At 47.0% G+C, this 15,361-nt stretch overlaps 1 protein-coding gene across 6 annotated transcripts in view; it reads left to right on the top strand.

Moving 5' to 3' along the window:
• Positions 1 to 15,361, top strand: part of ATRX (ATRX chromatin remodeler) — a 200,468-nt gene that overhangs the window by 39,797 nt on the left and 145,310 nt on the right. For all 6 annotated transcript variants that reach the window (XM_006136188.4, XM_006136189.4, XM_006136187.4 and 3 more), the window contains 3 exons: positions 471 to 523; positions 2,409 to 2,533; positions 5,250 to 5,369. In XM_006136188.4, coding sequence (XP_006136250.1) covers positions 471 to 523; positions 2,409 to 2,533; positions 5,250 to 5,369 — 298 coding nt within the window. The remainder of the gene's footprint in view (positions 1 to 470; positions 524 to 2,408; positions 2,534 to 5,249; positions 5,370 to 15,361) is intronic.

Below are 15,361 nucleotides of genomic sequence, written 5' to 3'. Positions count from 1 at the left end.
GTGAGCCGTAACTGTTAAATGGACCTTGTTTGAATTGCAGGAAAATAAAAACTTATGGAGGGATCCTCTACTGTTTTTAATACTTGCTCAATTTCCTGCAAATTCAGTGCATAAAAAATATAATCTATGATTCTGTGAATTGCTCAGATCACAAAAATATTCCTTTATAATTTCTGATGTTGTGTATCTTTGGTGGGGTTCAAAATACATACTAATTTAAGAGATCTTAATTCAGGTAGTAATTTATAAACTAAAATGTCTCATTGAATTTTGCTGATTACAACACTGTACATTTACAAGTAAAACTTATTTTTTGTTCTGCTTGACATGAAATGTAGTACAAGAAATGGGATATGATTGGTTTAAACTTATGTTGAAACTGACTTCTGATTGGATTAAATTTTCATTGATGTATGCTTTGGTCACATACGAACAGATGTTTGTGACTTCAATTTTTTCCTTGTTTTTAGGGAAATAGCTCTTCAGAAAGATCCAAATCTTTAGGATCATCACGGTCAAAAAGGTTGGTTTGAAAAGGAAAATGTGAATTAATACTTTCTGTAACCTAGGTGTCTTTCCTAATTTAGTCTACAGAAACAAACAATGTGGTCCCAGATTACCATATAGTGTAGATTAGCATAGAGCCATATTATGTTACCTCAGGCTGATTTACACCAGCTGAGTAGGCTTACTGTGCCAAGTTTAAATTTACCTCCTTCCTGAAGTATGAGTTTATTAACAAAGAAAACAAGATACAGTAAACTTCCGATAATCCGGCACCTTTAGGACCCAGGGGGTGCCGGACTATCAGATATGCCGGACTATCTGAAGGGGGGGCTATGAGGGGTCTGGAGTGGGATGGGAGGGGATGCCACCCCAGACCCCTCATAACACCCCCTTACGATAGTCAGGCTCTGCCTCAGGAGTCCCTGATTCAGCCACTGCTGGTCAGTTTCAGCAGCAGCTGAATCTGGGATGCCTGCAATAGAGCAGCTGGGGTGCTGCCAGGTTGGCCCTGCAGCGCCTAGGGGCGGTGCTACGGCACCAACCCAGCAGCATTCCAGCTGCTCTTGGAGACGCCTGGGACAGAGCAGATGGGGTACTGCCCGGTTGGTCCTGTAGCGCTGCCCCTCGGGGCTGTGGGACCAACCCGGCAGCACCCCAGCTGCTCTTGGGGATGCCTGGGGCAGAGCAGCTGGAGTGCTGCCGGGTTGGTCCCGCAGCGCCGAAGGACGGCGCTCCGGGACCAACCCGGCAGGACCCCAGCTGCTCTGCCCCAGGGGTCCCCGATTCAGCCGCTGCTGAAACAGATCAGCGGCTGATTCCAGGAAGCCCTGGGGCAGAGCTGCTCTGCTCCGGGCTTCCTGGAATCAGCCACTGATCTGTTTCAGCAGCAGCTGAATCGGGGTCCCCTGGGGCAGAGCAGCTGGGGTCCTGCCGGGTTGGTCCCGGAGCGCCGTCCTTCGGCGCTGCGGGACCAACCCGGCAGCACTCCAGCTGCTCTGCTCCCGGCTTCCCCGATTCAGCTGCTGGTCAGTTTCAGCAGCAGCTGAATGGGGGAAGCCTGTCCCGCTGCCCCAGCACTTCCGGGTTCCTGATGGTGCCCGACCATCAGGAGTCCGGGAGCATTGGATGCCGGACTAATGGAGTTTTACTGTACTATAAATACTATCGCAAGGCTTATCAGGCATAAATGCTCATGGCATTCCTCCTTCAGGATTGTTCATCACACACCCAAGGTTTTTACCCTGGAAATGTTTTAAAAAAAAAAAATCCAAATGGTTATGAGCTTTACTGTATTAGTGATTCACTGAGACACACTTGACTCATTACCAATAGAATCAATACCTGGTAGCTCTATGGGGTGTTTTAGCTAAACATTACCAGTCTGATGCACTTCAGTTCATTTTAATTTTTTGTTTCGTTTTTTGTTCTCTTTCAAGAAGTAATTCACTGAAGTCATTGCTTATCAGTTAGTACCTAAAGAAAACAAATTCTTTGTATGGCCAAAAATAACTGCATTTTAGCAACTTTACATTTATCATATTCCTTGTCTTTTGCTAAACTTTATGGTTCTGGCCTTATGTGCTTTTCAGATACGTAAAACAAAACACGTAATCCTTTTCTTGAGTGGATTGAAAAATCCACTATATCTCTAAGAACAATAGTTTTTCTCTATATTTCTAGAACAGTCCTAAAACTACTATATTTCTAGAACAATCCTTTTCTGTTGTCACTCTCCCAAAATCTATTTTTCTCTGATTTGTCATTTCATGCAGGTTAGATTAGAAAGAAAATAGAACTTAAAATTACAAGGCATCTGACACAAGGACATTGTGTTTGATTGCAAATACACTTGTATTACTATAAAATATCACAAATCTAGATTTTTTTTTCTGTTCATACAGGAAACCTACAATTGTAACAAAATATGTTGGATCAGATGATGAGCAAACCTTAACTGAAACAGTAAATGAAGATGTTTCAAATGAAAACTCAGAAAATGATGTTGATATGAAAAGCTTACCTAAAGGTAGTTCATGCATTTTGTGTGGGTCTGAATACTACAGATTAATGTCAAGATTATGATGAACATGCTTAACTGCTACAAAAGAAAATGTATACTTGTATCGTTTGTTTTGTTTTGTTTTCTTTGAAGTGCCAGCCTTAGAAAGCAGGATATTGAGGACCTACTGTGAATATAGCATTCATAAGGGTAAAATATTTTATTTTTAAATGCCTACTTTGAACTCCCATTTGTAGCCCACCAGGGCTCAGACAGGCTTCTCCTGGTTCAATAAGTGGCCACACTCCTAGGGTTGCCAGATGGTTTAACTAAAAATACTGAACCTGAATCCTCCCCTCCCTCCCCCCCCCCCCCCACCAGAATTTTTTTCCCCAGTGGTGGTTTTTTTTTTTTGTTTTTTTGTTTTTGGAGGGAAGGGGGGGAACAAAGTTGTTGAGGGGGGGGAAAAAAAAAGGACCTCAAGAGATAAGCATAAAAAATAAAACAGCATGACCCCTTTAGGAAAAGCCTTTGAAGCTTTTTGCTGGTGGCCTCTTGTTTTCCTGATCGAGCCAGAAGACCGCTTCCTTGCGGAACCAGGTAACGGGGGGCGGGGTGCTGGGGTCTGGGCCCGGTTGCTGAGTGTGTGTCTAGGGTTGCCAGGTGTCCAGTATTTTCGCCTCCTGGCGGGGGAGGGAATCAGAAAATACTGGACATTTTAGGTGTCCGATATTTTCTGAATTTTTTTTACCGGACAGGAGGCAAAAATACCAGACTGTCCTGGTCAGTACCGGACACCTGGCAACCCTACACACTGCCTCACTACATGCCTACTTGGTGTGTCACATGGAATCAGCTACACCTCCTGGTTGGGGCTTGGGCCTGTCATCCGGCTGCATCCATAGTCAGCAAGCCCCGGTTCTCATGCCAGGTTGGCAGCAGTAGGTCCAGGGCTCAGACCTATGATTGGGCCAAGCTCACTCAGGGTGTACCGCAAACAGTCACAGTTCAGAAGCTTGGACCTGTATGTAGGATGGACCTTTAAGTAAGCGGTCTATAGGCCCAAGCCCTAGCTCATAGCAAACCATGCCAATTCAATAGTTCAGGCTTAGCCAAGCAGCTGTCATTAGTCCCAGGCCCAGGTTCAGGGTGAGACCACAAACTGTCAGGTCTCCTAGCTCTGGCAGAGAGCCGACAAGTGCAGGTGGTTGGCCTAGAATAGTGGGTGGGGAAGAGACTGCCAACCATGGATTGGATGGCGGTGGGGGGGACAGGCCAGCTGCTCCACTGCATCCCAGCTCAGGGGCCAAACAGTGGTGGCAGATCTGTCCGTCTGCCACTGGTTCAGCGGGGATCCTATATACAACATGCTAACTCAGTCTCTGGTTCAGCCACACTTAAGGCCAGATGTCCCTGGGCTACTTCCATTCTCTCCTTCTCTTTCGCTCATCTCCATCAGCCATATCTGGCTCCAGTGCAGGCCCTCTGGGGAGTTGGGGGCTGGAAACTCTGGCAGAGTTGGCAGTTAGTCAAGGTCAAAGTCTGTCTGAGCTCCTGGCAAGTCCTCAGCCTTCTTTAGGTCTTCTGTAGTCTCTCAGCTTGGGAGTGTGAGGCAGGCATCCAGATCCTCTGGCAGCTGCGGCTTGACAGGGCTCCCGTACCAACCTTTTATATCTCTAGGTTCCACCTCCTGACTTCCGGTCAGGTGATAGGTTGGGGCAGAGCTTGGGGAGGGGCTTCACCTTCCCCTCTAGATTAGTGGGTGGCCACTCCACCTAACTACACACACACACACAAATCACTGGATCTACAAAGATGAACTGATTACTTCAAAATATGCATTGAAATATATATTTTTGTAGAAATTAAGACAAAATGAAACAGGAAATGGTATTTGGTTTTGTTGTAAATGTTCTGGGTAAAATTTTCGTAAGTACCTAAGTCCCATTTGAGAATGGGATTTAGTTTTCATAAGTGACTGATTTTTTTTTTTGCCTGTTTAAAAGCATTAGAGGTTTTTCTAAATTTGAAATGTGATTTAAAAAAAATTGTCAGCATTAGGTTAATTTTAGGTACAACCTCCTTCCTCCTCACACACAAGATTCTTAGTTTTAGCGTGGTTAAAAACAATAACAAAAGAACTTGCTTTTCTTAGCGCTATATAAACCATAGTAAGATTTTTAATTAGTGACAAGTACTGCCCCTTGTACTAGAACCTTTTAAATTTAAAATTACACTATTGTTTAAATTCAGTTTGGTTAAGCATTGTTCTGTTTTGTTTAAACATTAGTAAATTTAAGAACTTTGTAAAATAAAATGAGTTTTTCTGTTGACATAGGAGGGACGAAACTTCTAAGGCTTCTGAGAGATGCTCAGCTGTTCTAAAAAAACAACTAGAACCACAGAACACTTGCGTTGCAAGCTCCCCACTATGTCTTACTGTAATACTTTATTATGTTCTTCATGGACTGCATCTGGGGGTAGAGAGATTAGCTGACTTTCCAGGGTCCTTGCAATCTTTAATCTGTGTCCCATAATTGCAATATGTGTGCCTTTTTTGAGCTGTGTGGTACTGCTATTTGATATGGACCTATGTAGTAGGATATGTACTGATTTTATCAGTATAGTTTATGGGGAGAAAATATATGCAATGTTGGCTTTACTTTACATAAGAGACTTTCACTTCACTTGAATGTCACTTGGATGAGTAATGGTTTCGAACTTTTAAATGAAATCCTTCTAGGTACAGTGGTTGTACAACCAGAGCCAGTGCTGAATGAAGACAAAGATGATTTTAAAGGGCCTGAATTTAGAAGCAGAAATATCGTTAAAATGAAACCTGAAGCTCCCAAAAAGCGTGGAGGTAAATACATTTTAAAACATGTTTAAAATGGGTTTAATCTGCTATTTATGGTCACATTTGGTACACCAAAAAAATGTACGTATTTGCTAAAAATACCTCCACTCTTCTGGCTTTTAGTTCACTAAGAGTTCCGGCTTGCTGAAATTAGCCTCCATTGCTGTCTCTGAAGCCCAGCAATGAAAGCTAAAATTAGTTTTTGTAAAACATCTTGCCTTGGGTAGCCATAACATGCTTCATTAGGTATTCTGTGTAAATTATCCTCACTCTATTCTCAAGAGTTTGGTTCCACTCTGCTGTTTTACTGTATCTTTTTTTAGCGAACAGTGGTATACCATTGCATACCCCAGAATTATAAAAAACAAAAAAACCCAAAAACTCATGGTCAATCTGGTAACCCGTGGTCTGAATCTCACCTGCAGGAGAGTGCCTTCTGACTCCTGAACACACATTGTAGAACGAAATAGTGTCTTCCGCACAAGGTGACCTTGCATATAGGGTACATCCAATGTCATGGTGTGTGGAGGATGCCATTTTGGAGCTCCTAAGGCATGCAGGTATAGAACTGCATGCCTTTTAAAAATGTCATGCCACTCTTGGGGAATGATGTTGGAACTCGAGTGAATGTATTTTCTGAGGCGCCAAGAAATCCATATACATGTAGGTAGAGAAAGAATGTCAGTTGGTGAGGAAGAGGTTTTTGTTTTGAATTCCCAGATTAATAGAATTTCTCAGCAATTCCCTGACTATTGGTTATGTACCTCAGGTCATCTGTGGAAAGTTGCTGTGCCAGCCAAATTTCCTTAACCTCTACTAGAATTGATATGCAAGTATATTGATGCTAATGGATAATACAAATTAATCTCTAATGAAGTTGGCAAATAGAAAAGAATAAGCAAGAGACTATGCCTAAACTACTCTGGGGGGGGGAAAAAAGTGACTTTACATACCATTCGCCCCTTTGCAGTACAGGCAGTTTTATAATTCACATACCAAAAATAGTAATCAGTAACTTACTATGGCCTACTTACTCCTTCTTTTTTATTGTAGTAGTTTATATAAATAACTTCCTTGTATGTAGTTTGGGTATGTAACAGGAACCCTAAATAATGACCATGAAAAAGTTGACTTACTCATTTGTATGTGCATGTGTGAGGTTTTTTTAACATTGATCTGTCCTTTAACTAGATAGACTAATTGAAGGGCTGCATGATTTATTTTAAATTAAATTAGATGTTGCATTCAGAACCTAATTTCATAGGTTTTGTCTGAGATGATGCCTCAGTTCCTTCTCACTGCCATATGATACAAGTCAGAGCCTCTAGTGTTCTCCTGTCTCTTGTGACATACTTGTTAGTATTAGTTTGGAATGTGAACGTGTAGCTCATTGATTAATCCTAATGGTCACATGCAAGTCCCCCACTCCTGATACCTCTGTATCAGGCAGCGGAGAGAGGGGGCAGGTGGGAGCAGGCACCCATGGGGAGCTGACTTAAAGCCACCTTCCCTGCATGTGCCAGCTCCCACAGACTTGCCTCTCCCTCTCCCCTTTCCATGCTGCTGCCTACCACAGAGGCAGCAGTGTAAGTGGGGGCAGGTGGAAACTGTTGCTAGCAAGGAACTGGCTTATGCCTCTCTCCTCCCTCCCACCCCTTGCCTGCACTGTTGCCTCTTATATAGCTGGCTCCCCATGATCACTGGCTCCGCCTGCTCCCCCTGTGTGTAAATGTATAACTAAAATTTACTGGAGTTACAAATTTACAAAATTAAATGCATTTTAACATCCCTAGTATTAGTGTAGTTTTTAGGATTTTAAGGACTTTGGGACTCCATTTTTGTCTATCTTCCCTTTCTTCTTCGGGTAGTCCCCGTGGGTGCTCCACGTCTGGTGTCGGGCTGGTCCCGGCGCCGCGAATCGTAGCTTACCAGAGCTATCATCGACCAGGTCGCGCATGCGCGAGCAGCGTTCGCGCCTTTGAACAGCCGCGCGCGACCCAGTCCCCGCCAGTTCCTCTCATCCGCCCCTGGTCACGGACGGAGCTCTCCTCATCTCCTCATTTACCTCAAAAAAACAAACAAAAAAACAAAAAAACAAACAAAAAAAACCCAACAAAACACTCTGATATATTTAATTTCTAAGTTTGTCAGTTTAGACCGCGGTTCCCAATACTGTGGCCGCGGCAGCTTTTAGCCTCGCCGGCTCATTCAAAAAAAAAAAAAAAAAAAAAGAGAGAGAGAAAAGAAAAGGAAAGAATAAAAGAAACGGGAAAAAGAGAGCTAGTTAATATAGAGAGGTGCGAGACAAACCCATCTCCACCGGTCAAAATGCCGGGTTCCCCCGGTTTCAAAAAATGCGGCATGTGTAGAGAGTCTATGCCGCTGTCAGACGGTCACTCTGCCTGCGTTCGTTGCCTTGGGGAGGCACATATTCCCCAAAAATGTGTCCACTGCGCTAAACTCACGACTAGAGCTCGCAAGGAGCGAGAACGGCGACTTAAAGAAATTTTGTTTGATAAGGCACTGATGCCTTCGGCTTCATCAGGCTCCTCTGCCTCAGACCCCACTTTGGAAAAGCGGAGGGCTCCTTCCCCGAATGTGCCTTCACCAAAGAGGAAGAGAGCCTCTCCTGCTAGGTCCCTGCCAATAGCCCCACAGTCGCGGGGCAGCGCAGAAGAGAAGCCGGGTGCCTCTGGTTCCAGGGCAGCCTGCGCACCGGCAGCAAAAAAGCCGCCCGGCATGTCCAAGCCTCGGCCGCCGCCGGCACCGCAGGAGCCTCTTAAAGGGCCATTTCCATCGGCACCTACGCTCCCGGTGCCGACCCCACCAGCCCCCTCAGTTAATTTTCCTCACAGGGAGCTGTCCTCAGCACCGCCCGCACCGGGGGTGCATACTACTGAGCAAATACCTGCCTCAGCACATTCCACTGAACCTGCAGCTCTGCAGCTTTCAGGTCAGGAACAGCTACCACCACAGCCTTCTAAGGCAGCGTGCAGACCGGATGCGCAGGCGATTTCTTTTTCACCCTCTCCGGAGGCATCACCTCATATATCTACTCATGCTGACCGCACAGCGGCACACAGGAAACATTACAATCGCAGTGCGTCATCGCATCATCATTACCATAGGGAGCGTAGCTGTTTTCATCACAGGTGTTCCATATCTCGATCTCCTCCCAGACATTCCCTAACACACTCACCATGGTACTATGGCAGACGCAGCAGCGCTAGATCTTCTAGACACTCGTCGCCTGCAGACTCGGCCCGACACGACTCGCACTATCATAGTCGCTACTATGGCGAATTCTCTCGATATAGCCGGTCGCGATCTCGCCGTAGGTTGCCATGCTCCTGTCGGTCAATCAGTCCGTATTCTACACACTCCAGACCGTAAGAGCAGTCCTTGCTCAGGCCGGCATTACCTTCACGATCCCCCACCCCTCGATAAGGCAATCTGACCCGGAGGAGGGACAACTTTGAGTCAGAACCAGACAGGTCACCTAATGCTAACTCCTCCGTACCTTCGCCACTTGAAGCTGTAACTCCGGCTGAAACGTCACCCCCTGATGATCTCAAGGAGTTCCAAGATCTTTTTAGATGTGTAGCACAATCCCAAGAGGTGCAATTTACCGATACCCAGGGCAAGCAACATAAACTGTTCAAAAATTTACACCCGAAACAGCAGCGGAAGATTGCCCTACCGATAGATGAAGCCATTATGGAGGTGGCCGAGGAGATTTGGCAAACGCCAACATCAGTACCACCTACTAATAAAAGAGTGGATAAGAAGTACTTCGTACCATCCAAAGGGCTGGACTTTCTTTTTAATCCCCCCCAGCCTAATTCACTGATCGTCGATGCAGTCCGCCATAAGGCAAAGACTCCTTACTTCAAGAACTCCCTTTCGGACAAGGACTCTAAGAAACTAGATTCATTCGGACGCAAGGTCTACTCTTCCTCAACCCTCCTCCTCCGAATTGCTAACTATGCTGCACTCTTATCAAACCATAATTTTGATAACTATTCCAAGCTCCCCGAACTCATGCAACACCTTCCGGACAGCAAGAGACCCCTTTTGAAAGCGGTAGTTCAAGAAGGATTCGCGGCATGCAGAACATCCCTTCAAATCGCCGCTGACATAGCGGACACCGCGGCTCGAGTCATGGCATCAGGTATCGCCATGTGCAGAGCCTCATGGCTATTGTCGGCAGGAGCTCCAAAGAGCTACAAACCAAAGTGGAGAACTTGCCCTTCGATAGACAAAAGCTGTTCGTCTCCACAACCGATGAAATTCTACACTCGGGGAAGGACTCGCGCACTACCCTCAGAACTTTGGGTATGTACACGCCGCCCTTCAGGCAAAGGAGATACTACCCTTTCCAAAGGAGGTACGATTATTCGTCGTATAAGCAACAGCAACGTGGACCTGAGCAGCCAAAATTCCGACAGCGTCCGCAACGCAAGCGCCAACAGCAGAATTGCCCACACAACCCGACCAGCTTCTAGGCAGCAGGTTTGACTCCTGCGCCAAGGACTCGAACATGTCCCCAGTGGTCATCACACTAAAGCCTGTTTCCAGCGTATTCAATCATCGGCTGAAACCCTATCTCCATCAATGGGCCAGCATCACGTCGGACCGATGGGTATTAGAGCTGATAACATCAGGCCTCTCGATTCCGTTCATCTCAGTTCCCCCCACTACCCCTCCCACCTCGGCACTTATCATGAACCCATCTCACGAGACCGTTCTTCAGGAAGAAATCCTCCACCTTCTAAGTGTAGGTGCCATAGAACGAGTTCCAAGGGAGTTTCGGGGAAAAGGGTTTTACTCCCGGTACTTCCTGGTTCCCAAAAAGTCAGGGGGCTGGAGGCCAATCCTCGACCTAGGAGGTCTAAATCGTTTCATCCGCAAGCAGCGCTTCAAAATGACCACGCTGGCCAACATCATACCAGCACTAAACAAAGGGGACTGGTTCGCAGTCCTAGACTTACAGGACGCATATTTCCACATCTCAATCCATGTAGCACACAGAAGATTTCTACGCTTTGTGGTAGGGGACGATCACTTCCAATTCAAAGTACTTCTGTTCGGCCTCGTGTCAGCACCAAGGGTGTTCTCCAAAACGCTAGCGGTGGTAGCGGCCCACTTACGCAGAACAGGAGTCACAATTTTTCCCTACCTAGATGACTGCCTGATCAAGGGTCGCACTTACGCAGAGACCTCCCACATGGTGACGGCCACGCTGGCTCTATTCAAATCCCTCGGCCTTGTCGTAAACACAGTAAAATCCCGACTACAACTGACACAAATCCTTACCTTCATAGGAGCTCGGCTGAACTCCTTTGAAGAGCGAGTACATCTGCCGGTCGAGCGTTTCCAAGCCGTAAAAGACTTGGTGACGACAATCTTGCAGTCCCCTATACTGCCAGTCCGCGTATACCTGCAGCTCCTGGGTCATATGGCGGCTACTACGATCATCGTGCGGCACGCAGGACTACATCTGCGGTGCCTGCAACACTGGCTAACCACCGTGTACAATCCCGTCAGAAACAGTATTCGCAAAACCGTGACGATCCCTGTACGAGTCAAGCGGTCCCTACACTGGTGGACCGACCCCAGCAACATGCTATCAGGAGTTCCATTTCACGCGCCGCAACCAGTGAGAGCTTACCACGGACGCGTCTCTCATGGGCTGGGGTGCTCACATGGGTGCCGAAAAGGCCCAAGGCCGGTGGTCCCTAGTAGAGATGTTGTTGCACATCAACCTCCTCGAGCTGCGGGCAGTATTTCATGCATGCAGGCGGTTCAAGAAGCACATAAAAGGCACAACGACAAGAATTCTCACAGACAACATCGTAGCGATGTACTATGTGAACAGACAAGGCGGTGCTCGTTCCAGGTCCTTTTGTGCAGAAGCAGTTCGACTGTGGAAGTGGTGCATTCGAAACGACATTTTTCTCGTGGCTGCATACTTACCTGGTGCAGACAACACCATCGCGGATGCGCTGAGCAGACATTTTTATCAGGATCACGAGTGGGTAATTCGCACGGATGTCCTCCTACCCCTTTTCCACCACTGGGGTCACCCGGAAATAGATCTCTTTGCCACAAGGTCCAATGTGAAATGCAGAACTTACTGCTCCAGAGCGGGAGCGGGCACTCATTCCCTGGTAGATGCGTTTCTTCTTCACTGGGGAACATCACTGTTATATGCATTCCCTCCTGTTGTGCTCATTCCCAGGGTCCTAGAGAAGATTGTCATGGACAGGGCGCGAGTACTGCTCATAGCCCCTGCTTGGCCCAGGCAACCGTGGTATTCGACCCTCCTGCAGCTCTCGACACATACACCGCACCAATTTCCTCACCTACTGGACCTGCTGTCGCAACAGAACGGCTCCCTTCTTCATCCGAAGCTGGACACCCTACACCTAACAGCCTGGATGGTAGATGGTTCAGCACGTCCGAGATGCTTTGCTCAGACCAGGTAAAGCGCATCTTGCTCTATAGCAGGAAAGAATCTATCAGAAAGACCTATCTATCAAAATGGTCGAGATTCGCTCGCTGGTGCGCTCCTAGGGACCTCGATCCTCTTATCTCACCACTGAATGTCATACTGGATTATATTCTCCAGCTGCAGTCTTCTGGTCTCTCCATATCATCGCTTAGAGTCCATGCAGCAGCAATTGCGGCCTTCCACCTTCCCATCGAAGGGAAGTCAGTGTTTTCCCATCCCATAGTGACAAGATTTTTTAAAGGTCTCGTTAACCTCAATCCACCAGTCAGGCCCCCGCCACCTGCATGGAGTCTTGACTTGGTCTTAGACGTTCTAACAGGACCTCCGTTCGAACCCCTAGCAACCGTACCGTTGCCAATCCTTACAATGAAAGTACTTTCTCTCCTTGCTATAACGTCGGCACGCAGGGTGAGTGAGCTCGCAGCACTGATGTAATCACCCCCTTACACAGTTTTTACTAAGGACGCTGTAACATTGAGATCTCACCCAGCCTTTCTACCGAAGGTCTGTACTGAGTTTCACATCAATGAACCGATCGTTCTGCCATGCTTTTACCCAAAACCTCACGCGTCGAGGCAGGACGCTCTCCTGCACACTCTGGACGTCCGTCGGGCGCTAGCTTTCTATATAGATAGAACCCGTGATTTTAGGAAAACGGATCGTCTTATTGTTTCCACCTCGGGGCACTCTAAAGGTCAAGCTTTATCTGCCCAACGCATCTCAAAGATCGTCGTCTCTTGTATTACTACCTGCTACAACATTTCTAAGAGGCCGCTTCTATCACAGCCTAGAGCCCACTCTACGCGAGCAATGGCTACGTCAACGGCCTTTGTCAGAGGAGTTCCATTACGTGACATATGTCATGCGGCTACATGGTCTTCCAACACGACATTCTCAAGACATTACGCGATTGTGCAGCGCTTGGCTTCCGACTCAGCCCTGGCCTCAGCAGTGCTGTCAAACCATTGCATTAGTGATTCCGTAGCCCACGTCTAGTGGATTACTGCTCCGGAGTCACCAGACGTGGAGCACCCACGGGGACTACCCGAAGAAGAAGGAGAGGTTACTCACCTTCGGTGCAGTAACGATAGTTCTTCGAGGTGTGTCCCCCTGGGTGCTCCACGACCCGCCCTCCTTCCCGCTACGGAATCTTCTTGTATTATCTCTTTCAGATGGCGGTGAGAGGAACTGGCGGGGACCGGGTCGCACGTGGCTGTTCAAAGGCGCGAACGCTGCTCGCGCATGCGCGACCCGGTCGATGACAGCTCTGGCAAGCTCTGATTCGCGGCGCCGGGACCAGCCCGACGCCAGACGTGGCACACCCACGGGGACACACCTCGAAGAACTATCGTTACTGCACGGAAGGTGAGTAACCTCTCCTTCCTCTCCCTCCCTCCTCCCCCCACTGCCACTGGGGTTCAAGATCTGTGCTTTTTGCTCTCGCTCCTTCTCAGTCAGTGGTGAGCACCAATGCTACCTTTAGGCTGCATCCAGGTGCAATAGCTGCCTCTGTATCCCAAGCCATACCTGTGAAAGGCTGCATGCTTTACCTCAACAAACACCTTATGGAGGTTGCCATGAAGCTGCAGTCAAATCCAGACCAGGGATCTCCCCTTCTAGATTGGTCTGAGCAATCGAGGAGCCTGCCTTCTACCACAGAGCTTCAGTCTGGTTCTGTTGGAGTGCCATGGAGCCTATGCTGGGGCCTAGTTGTGAGTAAAGGAAGCATGCATATAACTGTGGCAGTATGTTTTCCTCTGGGCCCAAGAATGGTACTTCTATGTTCATGAGTTCAGCCAATGGAGAAACTTCCCTGCTCAGTCTACCCAGCTGGTTCTACTGTGGGTCATGGCTGCAGTATCCACCTTCAGAAGCTTCTGCTTCACTTGAAAGAAAAGAAGCCTTATTATCTCACCTGTTTGACTATCATCGAGTAGGCATTCCAAACCAATGTTCGAGCATCCTCTGATTAGTCTGATTCCAGAGGTACTGCCAGAACTTCAGATTCTGCATTCTTGCTCATCCTTTGACTTCATCCTCCTAGGATAACAAATGTTGTTAATAAAGGAGAAGTAGTGGACATGGTATACCTATACTTTAGTAGAGCATTTGATATGGTCTTACTTTAGAGAAATACAACTTAGATGTGGTCTACTATAAGGAGGGTAGATAACTGGCTACATAACCATTCTCAAAGAATCATTATTAATGTTAACAGTCATGCTGAAAGGGCATAACAAGTGGGGTTCCACAGGGGCCTGTGTTGGGACTGGTTCTGTTTAATATCTTCAACAATTTAGATATAGGCATAGAGAGAACACTTCTTAAGTTTGCAGATGATACCAGTCAGGGAGAGGTTGCAAGTACTTTGGAGGATAGTGTCATAATTCAGAATGATCTGGAGAAATGGTCTGAGGTAAATAGGATGAAGTTTATTAAGGACAAATACCAAGTACTCCATTTAGGAAGGAACAATGAGTGGGAAGTGACTGTCTAGGAAGACGTACTGCAGGAAGGGATCTAGGGGTCATAGTGGACCACAAGCGAACTATGAGTCAACAATGTGACATTGTTGCAAAAAAAGCAAACATGATTCTGGGATGCGTTAACAGGAGTGTTATGAGCAAGACATGAGAAGTAATTCTTCAGCTCTACTCTGCACTGATTAGGCCTCAGAGAATTGTGTCCAGTTCTGGGCACCACATTACAAGATAGATGTGGAGATATTGGAGAAGGTCCAGAGAAGAGCAACAAGAATGATTAAAGGTCTAGAGAACACCTATGAAGGAAGGCTGCAGGAATTGGGCTTGTTTAGTTTGGAAAGGAGAAGACTGAGAAGGGGACATGATAGCAGTTTTCAGGTATCTAAAAGGGTGTCACATGGAGGAGGGAGGAAAAATTGTTCTCCTTGGCCTCTGAGGATAGGACAAGAAGCAATGGGCTTAAACTGTAGCAAGGCAGGTTTAGGTTGGACAGTAGGAATTACTTCCTGGCTGTGTCTACACTGGCATGAATTTCCGGAACTGCTTAAAACGGAATACTATTCCGTTTTTAGTTTTTCCGGAAAAGGAGCGTCTACATTGGCAGGCTGCTTTTCCAGAAAAGCCCTTTTTCCGGAAAAGCGCCTGTGGCCAATGTAGACGCGCTTTTCCGGAAAAGAGCCCCGATCGCCTTTTTCGCGATCGGGGCTTTTTTCCGGAAAAGACTACTGGGCTGTCTACATTGGCCACAGACGCTTTTCCGGAACAGTGTTCCGGAATAAGGACTTATGCCCGAGCAGGAGCAGAATAGTTTTTCCGGAATAGCGGCTGATTTTGTATAGTAGAGCATCGTTGCTTTTCCGGAAATTCAAAGGGCCAGTGTAGACAACTCGCAGCTTATTCCGGAAAAGCGGCTGACTTTCCGGAATAAGTGGCCCAGTGTAGACACAGCCCCTAACTGTTAGGGTGGTTAAACACTGGAATAAATAGCCTAGGGAGGTAGT

The sequence above is a fragment of the Pelodiscus sinensis genome, chromosome 13, assembly GCF_049634645.1.
Source record: "Pelodiscus sinensis isolate JC-2024 chromosome 13, ASM4963464v1, whole genome shotgun sequence".
NCBI classification, from domain to species: Eukaryota; Metazoa; Chordata; order Testudines; family Trionychidae; genus Pelodiscus; species Pelodiscus sinensis.
Note: the sequence above shows the minus strand (reverse complement) of the source record. Positions and strands in the feature narration are given on the sequence as shown.